This window comes from Oryzias melastigma, linkage group LG6 (assembly GCF_002922805.2).
Source record: "Oryzias melastigma strain HK-1 linkage group LG6, ASM292280v2, whole genome shotgun sequence".
NCBI classification, from domain to species: domain Eukaryota; kingdom Metazoa; phylum Chordata; class Actinopteri; order Beloniformes; family Adrianichthyidae; genus Oryzias; species Oryzias melastigma.
The window spans coordinates 27,336,634-27,351,061 of record NC_050517.1 but is presented as its reverse complement, the minus strand read 5'-3'; the positions used below and the strand labels follow the sequence as shown (position 1 = coordinate 27,351,061).

The following is a 14,428-nucleotide window of genomic DNA, read 5'->3' as shown; positions in this document are numbered from 1 at the left end:
CCCCGTTTGTGCTCCCCAGCCCCATCTGAAGACGGATGGACAGACTTCTCGTCCGTGTTCTGTCTGAACAACAGATGGGCGGAGCTTTCCTCTGCGTTTATGTCGAGTTTCTCCTCCTAACATCAAACCAGAACGCCCATCCCAACCATTGACTGTATGTGAGAACTGGACTGAGTGAGTGTGACGTCACCCACTGAAAATGACTTACTTCTGGTGCCAATCTAATGAAGTCAATTCAGTCCCCATGTTTTTAGGATCAGTCGTCATGTTGGAGCCAGACGATGTCAGTAAGCAGCGATTGGTCCGAATCGACCTGAGTCAGCACTTCTATGACAGACACTCGTCAATCAGGAGGGAGTTTAGTGGCAGGCCACACCCCTACAACTTGAAAGCGTTTTGAAACGTTCAATGCGAGACCTCATGCTTTTATTGATCATATTGGTCAGTTTAAAAGTTGAATACAGAACAAATATTAACAGAAGGATTAATATTAGGCTTAGCAAGAACATGGGCAAACTTTGTTACTCGTGGGGCACAGAAAGTTCTAAAATTTGTCAGGAGGGGCCAGTCAAGTAGCAGATCTGTATCTTGTTTTTGATAATTCACCTCATGAAAGAAAGAAATATCACAGAATCTGGACAAAAACATGCCTTGATCTTGACTGAAAATGACTTTGAAACAGAACGTTTCAGAGTTTTTTTGTCAAAACTGTTTTTGTTCTCATTTAAACGCCAAATTTAAACGTTCAAATTCATGGAATTGCTGCGTTCGTGTGGTGTTGGAATAATCCGAAAAATGATTGTCTGACCTGATAATCATTGGAAAAAAACAAATCTTCTAATACTACATGAATGCAGAATAACTTTCTGCATCTAATCAAAGGTGTATTTATTTGTAGGGCGCCATCTGTGGGGAGACACCTGACAGGGAAAAAAACACATACATGTAATCAAAATCCTTTATTCCAGTTTGGCAGACCAGATTCAATAGTTTAACAGGCCGAATATGGCCCCTGAGCCATAGTTTGCCCACCTCTGACCTATACCATGCAAAATCAACGGTTTGAGCTTATAAGTGTATTACAATGTGGATTTCTCACTATGAATAACCCCAAATGGGATTTTGATCAATTTACACATTTGCTCTGAGCACCAGCCCCTCCCAACCCTCAAAAATGAGCAGGTTCTCACGAGCTGATGTCACTAAGAAAGATCCGCCCCTTTCAGGAAGCTTCTGCGCTGCCAAATGCAAGTTAATTAAGGAAGTCGGATGATTTTCAGGGAAAAGAAAACAAAGTTTAAGGGTCTAAAATCAGACCTTAAGTGGTTAAATGAAGCTTTTTAGCTTTTGACCAAAACTTTCTTCTTTTTATCCACGTGCAGCGACATGACCGTAATTATCACAACAGCATTTACCAAAGAGATGGGAATTTTTTGTGTGATACTACGTACACACGAGGCATTTGACACATGTTCAAGTACCTGTTATTAGCATATGTGGTTCACACAGGACTGCTACTACCCGATACTAGTGCATGGACTCACAGTTATTGAAATCTCATAAATCTGCCTCCAGCCTTTTTCTTTCACAGCTTAATTCTGATATATGAAAGACTTGGTGTTTATATAATTGCATCCGGGCACAACATACAATTATTCATTTATAATTTATGATCAATTTTCAAACAGTTGACACTTCTGTGAAAGAAAAAAGACGCTCTCATGGATCACTACCAAACCTGAGTCTCTGATTGGTCAAAGTATGACCTGTTTTAACCCTCTCAGAGCCAAATTCAGTTTGAGTAACAGGAAAAAAATGTGATATTTGGGGAAAATGATCAAATCTGGAACTCCTGCCCTGCAAAAATACATAACATTGTTGGTTTTATAACTTTAAAAAGTCACAAAAAGTCATTACTTACATTTAAATGTAAACTTCTGTGCTTCAGAGAGCACTCACGTGAAGAAATCTGTTTCTCCTCCACGTCACAGCGTGACATGGATCATCCTAATGGCAGAGGGTTAGTCAGGCTAAGTCCCTTCTGCTCCTCTTTAACAAACAAGTTCAGACATCACTGCAGCTTCAAATGCCTCTACAGTGGGAGGGGTAGCAGAGGAACTCAGAGTCGGTGCAGATGTTTTGGAGCTTCAGGACCAAACCTACTGTACTTTTTTTTATTTAGATAATTTAACCAAAACATATTTTAAAAATGGCTATTTTAACTTGCAAAAAAGTAAAATTTGAAGAAACTCTCAGTAAACGGGAAGTTTCCTCACATCAAAGTCAGAACTTTAGCTTTTGATAAGGACGGCATGTTGCAGGATTTAGCAGATGATTAGTTCTAAGGTGTCTTTACACATCAGGAGGAGTTCCTTCATTCGGTCCGAGTTCCCAGAGAACAGTTCTGCTCACACAGCATCATTAATAAATGATCTCCTCTCGCTGAAACACAGAACACGACCAGAACAATCAGCTCCTCGCCGAGCGCCGGCCAGAATCTGTAATGCCCTTCAAACCTGGTCCTGTCAGTCCAGAGCAGCCGGCTGCCATGTGATCTCCCCTCACCTGCTGAATAAATCAGTCCGTACACGACTTTTCAGAGAACGCTGACAGATGATCTCATTACAGGCGTCTCCTCCTCAGCGCGGAGGTGAGGAACGTCACGCAGAGCAGCGCCGTTTGCAGAACCGCCTGTAACACGTTTACAAAGAGTGTGCAGAAGTCCTTTCATGGAGTTGAGGAGCTCAGCTGATGACGGACAATGACCTTTGATGGGGGAAACATTTTTTTTAAAGATTTTATAAACTTTTCAGTTTGAGCCCTTAGTATATGAAGCAACGTGTAAACTATTAAATCTATAAAAAATGTATTTCATTTTTTATTTATTATTTTTGTTTTTAATTGTAAAAGCTGTCCTTTTGGATTTGCAAATTATACTTTTATTTTGAAAAGAGAAAGAAGGAATAGCCTGTTGTTAAGACTTAATTTGGCAATAAAATTGTAAAATATTGTTAAGTTTTAGTTACTCTTCAATGGTTAATTAAATGTAGTTTTTAAACCTGAAAATGAAATAATTTGTCGAACAAATACATGAAGGTTTGACTCAGAGAAAACAGCAGAGAACACAAAAAGTTAAGTCACCTGCATCTCGTTTTTCAAAATAAAAGTATCATATCCAAATCCAAAAGGGCAGCTTTTACAATTATATATATATATATATGTGTGTGTGTGTATAGTACAAATTTAATAGTTTATGCTTTGCTTTATTTGCTAAGAGCTCAATATAAGATTTGTGTGAAGCTCCGGCCAATAATTCAAGCTGCATCTGAGCTGATGGTGTAAAATTCATAAAACAACTTCATGTTTATTTCTCAAATGCTCCATAACCCTGAGAACAATTCATAATTATAACTTTTATGTAACACACTAAAGACCAAGAACACCCGGTCTAAAAAATTGCAAACTCCTGGTGTGGAGAGAAAAATCGTCAAGTTTTAGAAACAAACTTTCTATGATCCTTGGTTACAGATTTATTTAAAAAAAAATCATTTTAGTGAAACCTTGAATCTCAGATGACATAATCAAGAACTTATTTAGCCCCTTAGGCCTCTGTGTTTTGGTGTTTTGGGCCAAAGACAGAAGAGTTTAAGCTTCTGTCTGTTGTCGCTTCTCACTTTACTGTCAAGTTTATACAAAAGTAATAAAAAAAATATGTCCCAATTTTCTGACATTGAGATGCTTTGCCAGCTTTTTAATTCACTTATTACTGATTATTTAGGATTTCAGCTGAAAAAATGAATGTCTTCTGAACATTATATTTTATATTTTGCCTTTTGAGTCGTCTTAGAAAGACAATAAAAAGTTGGAATTGTAGATCTGAAACCTTATTAACAGGGGGATTAAAAAAATAAATCTTTTCTTGGTGAAGTAAACTTAAATGAGTGAACACAACAGGATGAATCCGCTTCTTTCTCATATTCACTTTTTTCTATTTTAGTTGAACATTTTTGAAAAAAACTGAAACACAATCTTATTTAGGGATGTAGCATGGCTGGAAAATGTTTAGAAAATCTCTGATTTTAGAGCTTTATCATCATGAAATGAATCAAATGTTTAGTCTTTGTTGTCCTGATTTGTTTGCATTTAGCCAAAAAAAAAAAAAAAGCAAAGTACTTGATGCTGTTTATCCGATTGAGCCAGTGAGACGGCCTTTAACCCGAGCAGATAATCTCACTGTCCTCCCATTTCTGTGTCCTGCAAACAATCAAATAAAAGGAGAGGATCCAGCAGCTGCTCGTCTTCCTGCAGAACATCAGAAGTTGCTCTTCTGCACAGAAAAAATCCATCATGTTCACACCAAGACCCAAATGTTCTAATCCAAATCGATTAATCAACTTTATTTATTGAGCATTCTGAAAAGCTAAAGCAAACCAAAGATTAAAAACACTAATCAGTCAAATAGAATAGCCTTGTTTTTGTCGAAGAATACATTTAATACAAAAATATTGTTCTTTTTTTCCATTTTATTTATTTATTTTCTTTTTATTTATCTGTTTATTTGCACTATTTGTAAACAAATGCAGCTTTTTTTCAAAATATGATCTAAATAGGACAAAAACAAGACATGAAGTCCTGAAAATGTTAATTTCTCAAAATGTTATAAAAATAGGTCTTTAACCCCTTCATGCCTACTTCAAAGTACTGTATATAGGTATTTTAAAAAGTATTCTGTTTTTTTCTTTCAAGGTGTTGCCTAATTAAGTGACGTTTTTGTATTAAATAATGTTCTATAAAAGGATCACACAAGCTGTTAAAATATCTTAGTCCTCATTTGCTGCTTTTTACTGTAACTTTTAAAGTTTTGCTTTGATCTTTTCAACATTTTCATCATCAAAATTCCAAAAATGCTATTAAAACAATAACAGCACAAGTTGTCTCCATGGCAACCATGAAAACTTTGCTGCTGAGTCTTTTTTTTTTTCATCTACCATCATAAATCTTTTAACCATGACTATAAAAAGGCTCTAAACCTGAAGCAGGAAATGTATTTAAGTGTCATTAAACTTTAATAACTTTCACACAGAGAAGCACAGCTGCAAACTTCATCTTTTGACAGTTTCTTTAGAAAATCTCCAAGTTGCTGAAAATGTTATTTAACCATCTTTTGGTTTGGAGGTTCAGTGACGGATGTGACGTCTGTTCACCTTTACTGCAACTTCCATCAAGTCAATGGAAACAAATCGAATTAAGCGGAGGGGAGGAAAAAGGGGGTTAAAGGGGACGTACCTGCTAGTTTTTCAAAATAAAAGGCTTTTTTGACAATCTGTTTTTCTTTCAGAGTAAACTATATCCTTTTAAATGATCATATATTTGGAACACTAAAGAACAAAAGAGCAAGACGTAACACCCCCTCCCATAAATGTGACCATGTGGATTCACAAGTCCTGCAAAAGAGAGCAAACACATGTTCACGAGAAATAAACAAAATTAAGTTTAGCAAAAGAGGCAAGAGATGCACAACAAAATAGTGAGTGAATGAGGCAGGGGTAACAAACTACAAAAAAACCCCACAAACTGGTGTCCAGAACAAACAAACTCAAAGGAACAAAGAGACACCCTGAAATGAAGTACTAACACAAAAATGCAAAGAAACCCTCAGTACAAAACAGTTAAAAACACAAAGGCAATACAGGCTGCATAAAAACAGACCATCAAACAAGTAATGCCCAAACAAAATCCAACTGGTCGTACTGGTATAAGTCCCCAAAGCTTAAACGAAGTGTCAGTATGAGGTACTAAAATATGCCCCTCAAACGAGTACTGCCACAGCCTGAAGGGTTAAACAGGACGGGAAACAAAGAAGGAAAAATACCCCAAAACTTGTACTGACAGCACAAATGTGCATAAAAGCGCCCAAAATACCAGGGAAGAAAAAACAAAGATAAAACTGGGACAATACAACCTCCAAAACACAAGCAGCAAGCTAGTTATTGCTCCGAACAAAATGCACCTGACTAAATGGGACGAATACAGGACAAGGGAGTAACAGATCCTGGACAAGGGTGGGCAAAATATCCCTGAAGAGGGTGGGGAACATCCCGGACGAGCCCCCATGTTACTTCCCCTGGGGGGTAAACCCGTCTCGAGTCTAGTGGGGGAGGGGGGGGGACAAAGTGGACGATAACGAACACTGGGCACCAATAAAAAAAAAAAAAGGAACACAGTTTATTAAAATCCTTAAAAGTCCTGAAATGAGAATAAATACTTAGTGTGCTGGTTAAGAAAAAAAAAAGACAAACCAAAACAGAGTTGAAACCTTTGCCAATAGTAAAAGAAGTCGGGGAGCCTGCTGACCCAGCCATGTGACCGTCAGAGTCAGCAGCTCCCTGCCAAGGGCTGCCCAACAGAACTACCTCATCTAAACAAATAAACCCTGCAAATCAGAACTACCAAGGCCCAACCCCAAACTAACACAACAAAAACCAGCAATCTAGAATTGATGAGGATAAAAACGGTGTAAGAGACCAAAACAAAACCAACACCACACAAACTAAAGCCCAGCCTGCTGCTCTGCTCCCTGCCTGGCTCGGGGTGGCCTCCCGTGTCTTAAACAGACAGCTGGTGGCAATCGGGGGACAATGGCCACACCTGCCAGGTGAGCCAAAGGGGCTGGATGGAAGGAAAGCCAGGCAGCAGGACGTAACAATTACATATAATCTCTGTATCAAAAATCCTCTTTGGTTTCATGCAGATCCATTTACTTTTCCACCATTGCTCAATAATCCACGTTCAAACCAGTTCACCCATTTCGACGCTGGGTTTTCCCACCAGGAAATAGTCTGCTCCCTTTTTCCTGCCGTCTTCCCAATTTCCCCTGTCTGCTTTTGCCATTCTCGGATACGTTTAGGATCCATCTCAACATGTTGTGTAGATTTCTCACCAGCCCATATGTGCCTATGTCACCGCACAAAGCTTGAATGCTAAAGAATGAGTGTTTCTTGGTCATCTGCAAAAGCTCACAACAGAGACTGCCGACATCTGCTGTGCACGAGTCAGGGGGGAGGCTTGTACTCGCCAAGCTAGCTAATCAGCGCTAGCTCAAGCTGCTAGCTTTGCGAAAAAGTGTTTGTGTTAGCCTGGGGGGGAGCAGACGCTTCCTGGAGGGGGCGGTCTCACGCTGTGACATCAGCATTTGAGGTCACGCTCTTTTTGTGGGTATGGGAGGGGCTGCTGCAGAGAGTGCAGGTTTTAGAGGATTACTCAGATTTGCATGAACAGATCAAAATACTGCGTTCTGTTATGGTGAGGAATGAAGAGTATAAAGCACTGAAAACCTCAAAAAGTCAATTTTTCAATAGTCTGCTGAGTCATCGCAGTCCAAACACAAGCGCTTTGTGAATGCTATGAGACACGTAGATGCATTTTTCTCACACTGACCTAGCAAATATTAGTTTGTCAAAATGGAGGCAGACTTTTCCTTTTTACTGTTGACAGTGACATTAAACTGAAGGTGTAGTAGCTTTAACATTAAAGCCTGACTTGATCGTTTGGACCACCACCTTCAGTCTTTCACCATCAAAATCGACTTTCCAGCCATTCTTGTAATGAGCACAACCAAAGCATTGACCTTCTAACGTGCAGCACAAAGGGGGTGGAGCTTTGGATTGGTGGCAGGAGGTCGGGGTGATTACGGACAGCAACGAGGCCAAGGGCTGCCCGCCGCTGCTCGCCGCTGCCCGCCGCTGCTCGCCGCTGCTTGTTTAGCAGGTCTGTGATTTTTTTTTTTTTTTCTTCATGTTTGCAGTCTTCATCACTTACAGCACACTCAGATTCAGGCCAGCCAAAGTTATATTTATCTCACTGCAGGGTCCCCAGGCCAGAGCCCCTCAGGCCGCCCTGACGTCATCGCTACCCATGCTGCTTTGCAGCACGAGAGCAATAAGGGGAGGGGCTGTCCTCTGCACGTCTGTGGCGTGTTTGTCTCATAAATCATACAGGAAGTGTCACGTTAAGTGACGTGGCTGTAAATGGCTCATGATTTCACCCCATGATGCCTTTCGTTTTGTGTTGTGACTCCAGCCCCCCCTCACTGAAGGACTCTCCCCCTCTCCACCGGGACATTAGTATTCCGGATGAGTCTGCCCGCCACTCATTCCCCAGACGGCAAATCAGCCGGCGTTGATTAATTTCAGCCTATTAGCTTCCCCCGTTTCCCTCCCCCAGCTCCGCCCAGGTTAAATCCCCGTGCACACCCACGTGCGCGCTGACAGGCAGGGGGTGCTGCTGGGTGAGCGATGGCAGAGAGGTTGCCAGGCAGCCAGTTGTTGTCAGAGTGATATTAATGAGCGCATTGCCCAGGCCCTGAGAGTGTGTGTGGGTTGTGTACGTCCGCCTGTTTAAGAGCCTTTTTGGGTTTTTGTGTTCCAGATTAAAGAGTTGGGTCACTTCTGCCATACATCCCCGCCCGCATATGTCCACACATATACATGCTCTCTGAGGCTGTTTTTGTGTGTCTGTTTGGAGCTGGGTGTGATATCTAGCAATGCCATGGCCTGAGGGACCCGGGCTTATGTGTGTGGGTTGTTGTGTGTGTGCGCGCTCTGTGGAGGCCTGTCCTAGTTTCCTTCCCCCTCACCAGGGAGCTGGAGGATCCAAGGCCTGACGCACATCACCTGACAGCCGCCCCAGCGCTCCACAGCCCGGCACTGTGTGTGTTTGGGATGGGGAGTGTGAAATCCTTCGGTTGTAGAATCACTGTCGGTGTACGTGAGCGTGGAGACATTGTCGGCGATGTTTGGCGTTCAACTGAGAACCGTCGGTTTTTGTTGGTTTCAGAGCAAATGGAGGACACAATGAGCCATAGATGGTAGGTAGGGCTGGGATATGACCTCAAAATATGAAGCGATGCACGACACATGGCTCATGATGTCAATGATATGGCGATAATTGGTAAAATTCTTTCTAATAACTCATAATATATAGATTAACACATTTAGCAGATTCTCCTAAAAATGACCTAGGCCTGTTCATCACCCCCAGGCGACCAAATCATAAAATGGAAAATCCACAATTTTTTCAATTTTTATTTTTATGAATTTGTCATGTGCATTTCTGACGATGGCGGTAGGGGCAGAAGAGGAGAATGAGGGACGTCTAGCAACTGCTGTGCCGGTGAACATAGTTTAAACAGGGGTGGCGAGGGCAGGGCGTCACACAAAAAAGGTCTATAGAGCCTCATTTCCACTGAGCGGTTCAATTCAATTCAATTCAATTTTATTTATATAGCCCAAAATCACAAAGAGATTTGCCTCATTGGGCTTCAAAATATAAACAATAGTTAAAAACTAAACAGACTAAATAAAACTGGTTATCCCTGCCCTTAGACCCTCCCTCCCGGTAAGGAAAAACTCCTAAAAAAAACCTGAGTCAGGAAAAAAAGAAGAAACCTTAGGGATTCCCACATGAAGGAGAGATCCTATCCCAGGACGGACAGGCGATACCAGAACAGTTAAAGAAAAATTAGCTACTACAACTACGAATCTAAGAGTTCATTCAGATAAAGCTGAGGGACGAGTGATGATGAAGTCCATAGTCAAGACGAAGCAGAAGTGCAGTCCACGACCAGGAGGAAAGATGACCCAGCAGGAATCACTTTCACTCAGAGATGCAGGATGGTGTTGGGGGCGTGGTCCACGGCCAAGAGTGGGAGCGTGGGCGATCCACCGGGGATCTGAAATCTCTCCCGCTCCCCAGAGGAGAGTGGGAAAGAAGAACAACATGTGAATGGAACTGCACCAACAAAAGCATGGAGAACTAAATACAATAAATAATAAAGAATAGAAGAGAGGAGAAGTAGATGAGAATAGAGAACTACGCTAAGGTGTGGTAAAATATGGTCCAGTTCTGGCGAGCATTTCCGCTTAGTTAAGCGTCGCTCCCACTGAGCGGTTTGTTCTCACGGTGGATGCGTGGTGTAGACCGCTAGCGTACCGCTACCTCGCCCTGTATCACAATGCAGTTCCACCACACACCAGGCCTCGCTGCTGTTTGAAGGCATTTACAAAATAGACTTGTGACTTGAGTTCACAGGACATTCCATCTAAAAAAATTACACAAAACTCTCAAGTTTCATCTAACTTTATTAGTTTCCTTAAATTGTACAACAATGACCTCTTTTATCTGCTTCTCAGGAGGAAAAGCAATCTATTTCCTGTATTTATAGACAATGACATCATTGATGGCATCACAGGGGCACACCACATCAACTGAACTCTTTGTAAATTTTTAACTTTCAAAAAACCTCTTGGTCAGTTTAAGTAAGAAAATAAAACTCTTGAACCCAAACTATGAACTTTAACTTAAAAAAAAAGCAAACCATCTCCTCCTAACTTTTGATGCTGTTTTTTTTAAAGGTGAAGGGTCACATCTGACGGTTCTGGTAATATCCATAATCACATACTTTAAACCTCCTGTGATCTCGCCATTAGAAGGAGCTGATGGCATATTCATTCTCATAAAGGTCTATAGGTGCAGATTTGCTGGCCTGAGTGATTTATTAGAAAAAACTGTCATGAATATCTCATAGGCTGCGAATGCCGAGCGATACGTTTGGATCTGAACACATTAAAGTTTTAAAGACGCTCAGCTAAGACAGAAAGATTGTGGGGACGTTAAAAAAAGAGACAAAAGGATGCCAAAAACAGAGACGGTCATTTATATTTGTTTTAAAGTAATTTGTCTCTTTTGACTGAGCTGAGATCCAGAGGAGAGACAGGAAAACGAGGGAGATCCCAGTTTTAAATTCAAGTCGTTGTGGGAAAAAGCCTCCAGGAAAGGCATGGTGCTCGGCTAAATTAGAGGAGCTGTAGATCGGCCCTTCGGGTACTTCTCAATAATTCAAGACCCCTGATCTTCAGTTCTGCAAGGCTGCAGGGGCTTCAGCTTGACCCTACCGTCCCATAATATTGCTGAATTGCAAGTTTAGCTGGAAACTACTTCGAGTCCATCCCGAGTCGTCGTCGCTGCTGACCTTTGAGTTTGGCCTGGTCCCCGCAGAGCTCCACCCCCTCGCTGAATGTGTGTGTCTGTGAGCGTGTGCGGCCGTCATTGTTTCACTTATGAGGTGTCACGACCCCACAGCCCCGAGTACACTTGTCTTCATGTGAATGATTACATATTAACACTGTGGACACACACTCTGTCTTTGTGGGTGACTTGTCCTTTGACCTTCATTAATGGCCGACGAGTTTTCACTTCTTTTGCTGCAGTCTTGGCTTCTCCGATTCTGATCCATGAAACTCCATCTCAATATTCCTTTCTCTTAACTTTTCCTTGAATTGTCATGAAGTTGAGTCAAAACATTTCTCCACACATCCAACTGGTTCTATCAGTTGAAACAGTTTTTAGAAAGAAGACTTTTAAGGCCATGGTGCAGGGGTAGAGCGGTTGACCTCTGATTGAAATATCTCAGGTTTGGTTCCTATTCTCTGCACTCATGTGTGAAAATGAACCCCTCATTGCTCCTGGTGGTTATAGATTGGCGCCAGTGTTTAGTAATAGAGGGTGTGAACGTGTCGGTGAATGGGTCTGTGACTGTAGCGCACTTTGGGCCTTTGTAGAAGGTAGTAAAGTTTTAGACAAGTATACGCCGTTTACAATTTAGATGCTACGAGTAAGCTTCAAGACATCACCTGAAAGAATAAAAAAAAGACGACACATCTATTCATCCTCTTCCGATTATCCGGGAGCGGGTCGCAGGGGCAGCAGTCTAAGCAAAGATGCCCAGACTTCCCTCTTCCCGACCACTTCCTCCACCTCCTCTGGGGGGACCCCGAGGTGTTCCCAAGGGTGTGCTGGGTCTTCGACAGGGCCTCTGCCTAGTGGGGCATGCCGGGAACACCTCCCCAGGGAAGCGTCCAGGAGGCTCCTCTCGATATGGTGGAGAAGCAGCTCTACTCAGAGCTCTCTCATGGTAACAGAACCTCTAAGAAAGCGCCCAGACACCTTATGGAGGAAGCTCATTTCAGCCAGGACCTCGTTCTTTCAGTTATTACCATAGGTGAGAACTGGAACGACAATCGACCGGTACATTGAGAGCTTTGCTTTCTTACTCAGCTCTCTCTTTACCACAACGGACTGGTACGGCGGCCGTATACTGGCGGATGCCGCACCAATCCGCCTGTCCATCCAACCAGAGCGAAGATGGGTCAGGAAACCTCCTAAATTAAAAAAATGTGAAGTGTTCAGTAAATACATTTGAAGTTGCATCAGGATTGAAGAATGGAATTTGCTCCTTTTTGGTAACCCGGAGAAGTCACTTAATTTCTCTGTGAAATTCTGTCCCGTAAAATAAAATATTTCTAGTTGGTCTTTAGTCTGCCAAATTCCAAGTTCTATAAATGTGAATTTTAAAGATCTGTCTTCCTTCTGCAACCAGCCTACAGTGGTCTTTGGTGGAACTGCAACATGGGCTGTCAAGGAAATATTCACATCATTTGATGGCTTTCAGAGTACAAGACCTTTGGTGTAATTGTTTTATCTTATTTTAAACTGGAAACATGTTTTTTTGTGTTGATTTTATATAATGCTTTAGTTTTTTAAAATGTTTTATATTTTATATCGTATTTTATATTTTATTTGTTTTTAACATCCTTAATAATGTGTTTTATATTGGAATTCTTTTAAAAATGGTTTAAAATGGTTAATATGTTTATAATGTTTACATATTATGTAATGTTTTGTAAAGGACTACAGATGGAAATTAACTACTAAGCTACAATCTGGTGCAAGCATCTTTGCTTTTTAAGCTTAATGTATTTGTACTCTGTCCTGATAAATTAATAAATAAAAACAAACAAACATTTGGTACTTCTTATGTTTTGTCAAAGTTGGTAACAGAGGTTCATTCTGCAGTATTATGGTAGTAGAAAAACACACAAAAGTAAAACGTATCAAAGATTTTAATGCTGTGAGCTTATCATCGACCATGATAACAATGTTATTCTCCCCTCACGGTACTTGGAGCGGTTGAACTCTTTTTGTCGTGGTGCTCCTACAGTCCTCTTCTGTTTTGGGCCTCGGTCCACTGAAGTGTTGTCCTTCTGTGTCTCTGTCCAGGTAAACGCCTCCAGGAGTGGGTGTGCGTGGTTCTGTGCCTCTTCCTTTTCGTCGTCAACTTCTCTTTCCTCCTGCTGCACTTCTCCACCGTTCACATCTACAAGATCATCCTCGGCATCGGTCAGTCAGAAACCACACTTCCTTTCCTCAGAAAAATGACTTATTTTAAACTTTATGTCTGTAAAAAACTTCCAAAGAAACTAACAGACCAACGTGTGGTTGTCTCTGGTTTGTCTTTGCAGTCCTTGGAATAGTGACGGCAGACTTTGCATCGGGGATGGTCCACTGGGGGGCAGATACTTGGGGATCGGTAGACATTCCTGTAATAGGCAGGGTAAGCAAAATAAGGCTTTCTAATTCAAACTCTCCTAAATTCTAATGTTTTCAAACTGTAGATTCATTAATCAAAAGGAGTGTTTTTTCTATGTAAATAAACCCGTCAAAGTAAGGTTTTACTTTGTTAAATACAAATCTTATCTGGAAACTGAAAGATTGAAATTAACTTGACACATTATTGCATATTTTATAAATGTGGCAATAAATAGAGAAAATAATGATTTTTTTTTCTTTACGTGTTTCTTCAGTTTTTAATTTTGATTTCATATGAGCTCATATTTGCACTCAATTTACGTTTTTTTATTTATTTTTTTAATTGACTGGTGGGTTGACCAATGGATGAGCCCAGCAGAATGTTAAATCATGCTTTGTCCCGCCCACTTGTTTTGACAATCGTTATGGTTTGGGTGGAGTAAACTCCGGACTGGATGGATGGGGTTAAATTAGGATCAGCTTTAAATGAATAGAAAAAACAGGATTATAAATTTAAATAAATAAAATATGTGAAACTTGGGGGAAGAAAATAGTAAAACTGAAACTGAATTATTCATATTTATTTGTAACAGCTGCTCTTTGTATTTTCTATTTATTATTATTATTATTATTTTATTTCAGTTTATTGGTATTATTAATATTATTTTATTATCGTTGTTATTATTATTATTATTAATATTTCTCATTCTTTGGCGAAATCCAAATTCTTCCAACCTCCTTTGAATGCTTGAAAATAAGACCGCTAACACTCCCGCCCACAAACCAGAATCAAATTTCTAATGAGCTCCTGCCGCTCTGCAGAAAATATGTCTTGGAAGCAATTACAGAAGCTTTTAGATTTTGCCTAAAATCTACATAATCATAATTAAAAGACCACCTTGAACGATTTTAAAACAGAAAAAAATAGTTGGAGTGAGACAATAAACATTTTTGAGATATTAAATTATGTTATTTTGGGTTTCACTATTTTAGTTTTCTCATG

General features: G+C 40.6%; 1 protein-coding gene across 1 annotated transcript in view; it reads left to right on the top strand.

Moving 5' to 3' along the window:
* Window positions 1-14,428, top strand: part of si:ch211-212o1.2 (uncharacterized protein LOC492735 homolog) — a 47,460-nt gene that overhangs the window by 12,284 nt on the left and 20,748 nt on the right. The window contains exons 2-3 of the mRNA XM_024281580.2: window positions 13,117-13,236; window positions 13,359-13,450. Coding sequence (XP_024137348.1) covers window positions 13,117-13,236; window positions 13,359-13,450 — 212 coding nt within the window. The remainder of the gene's footprint in view (window positions 1-13,116; window positions 13,237-13,358; window positions 13,451-14,428) is intronic.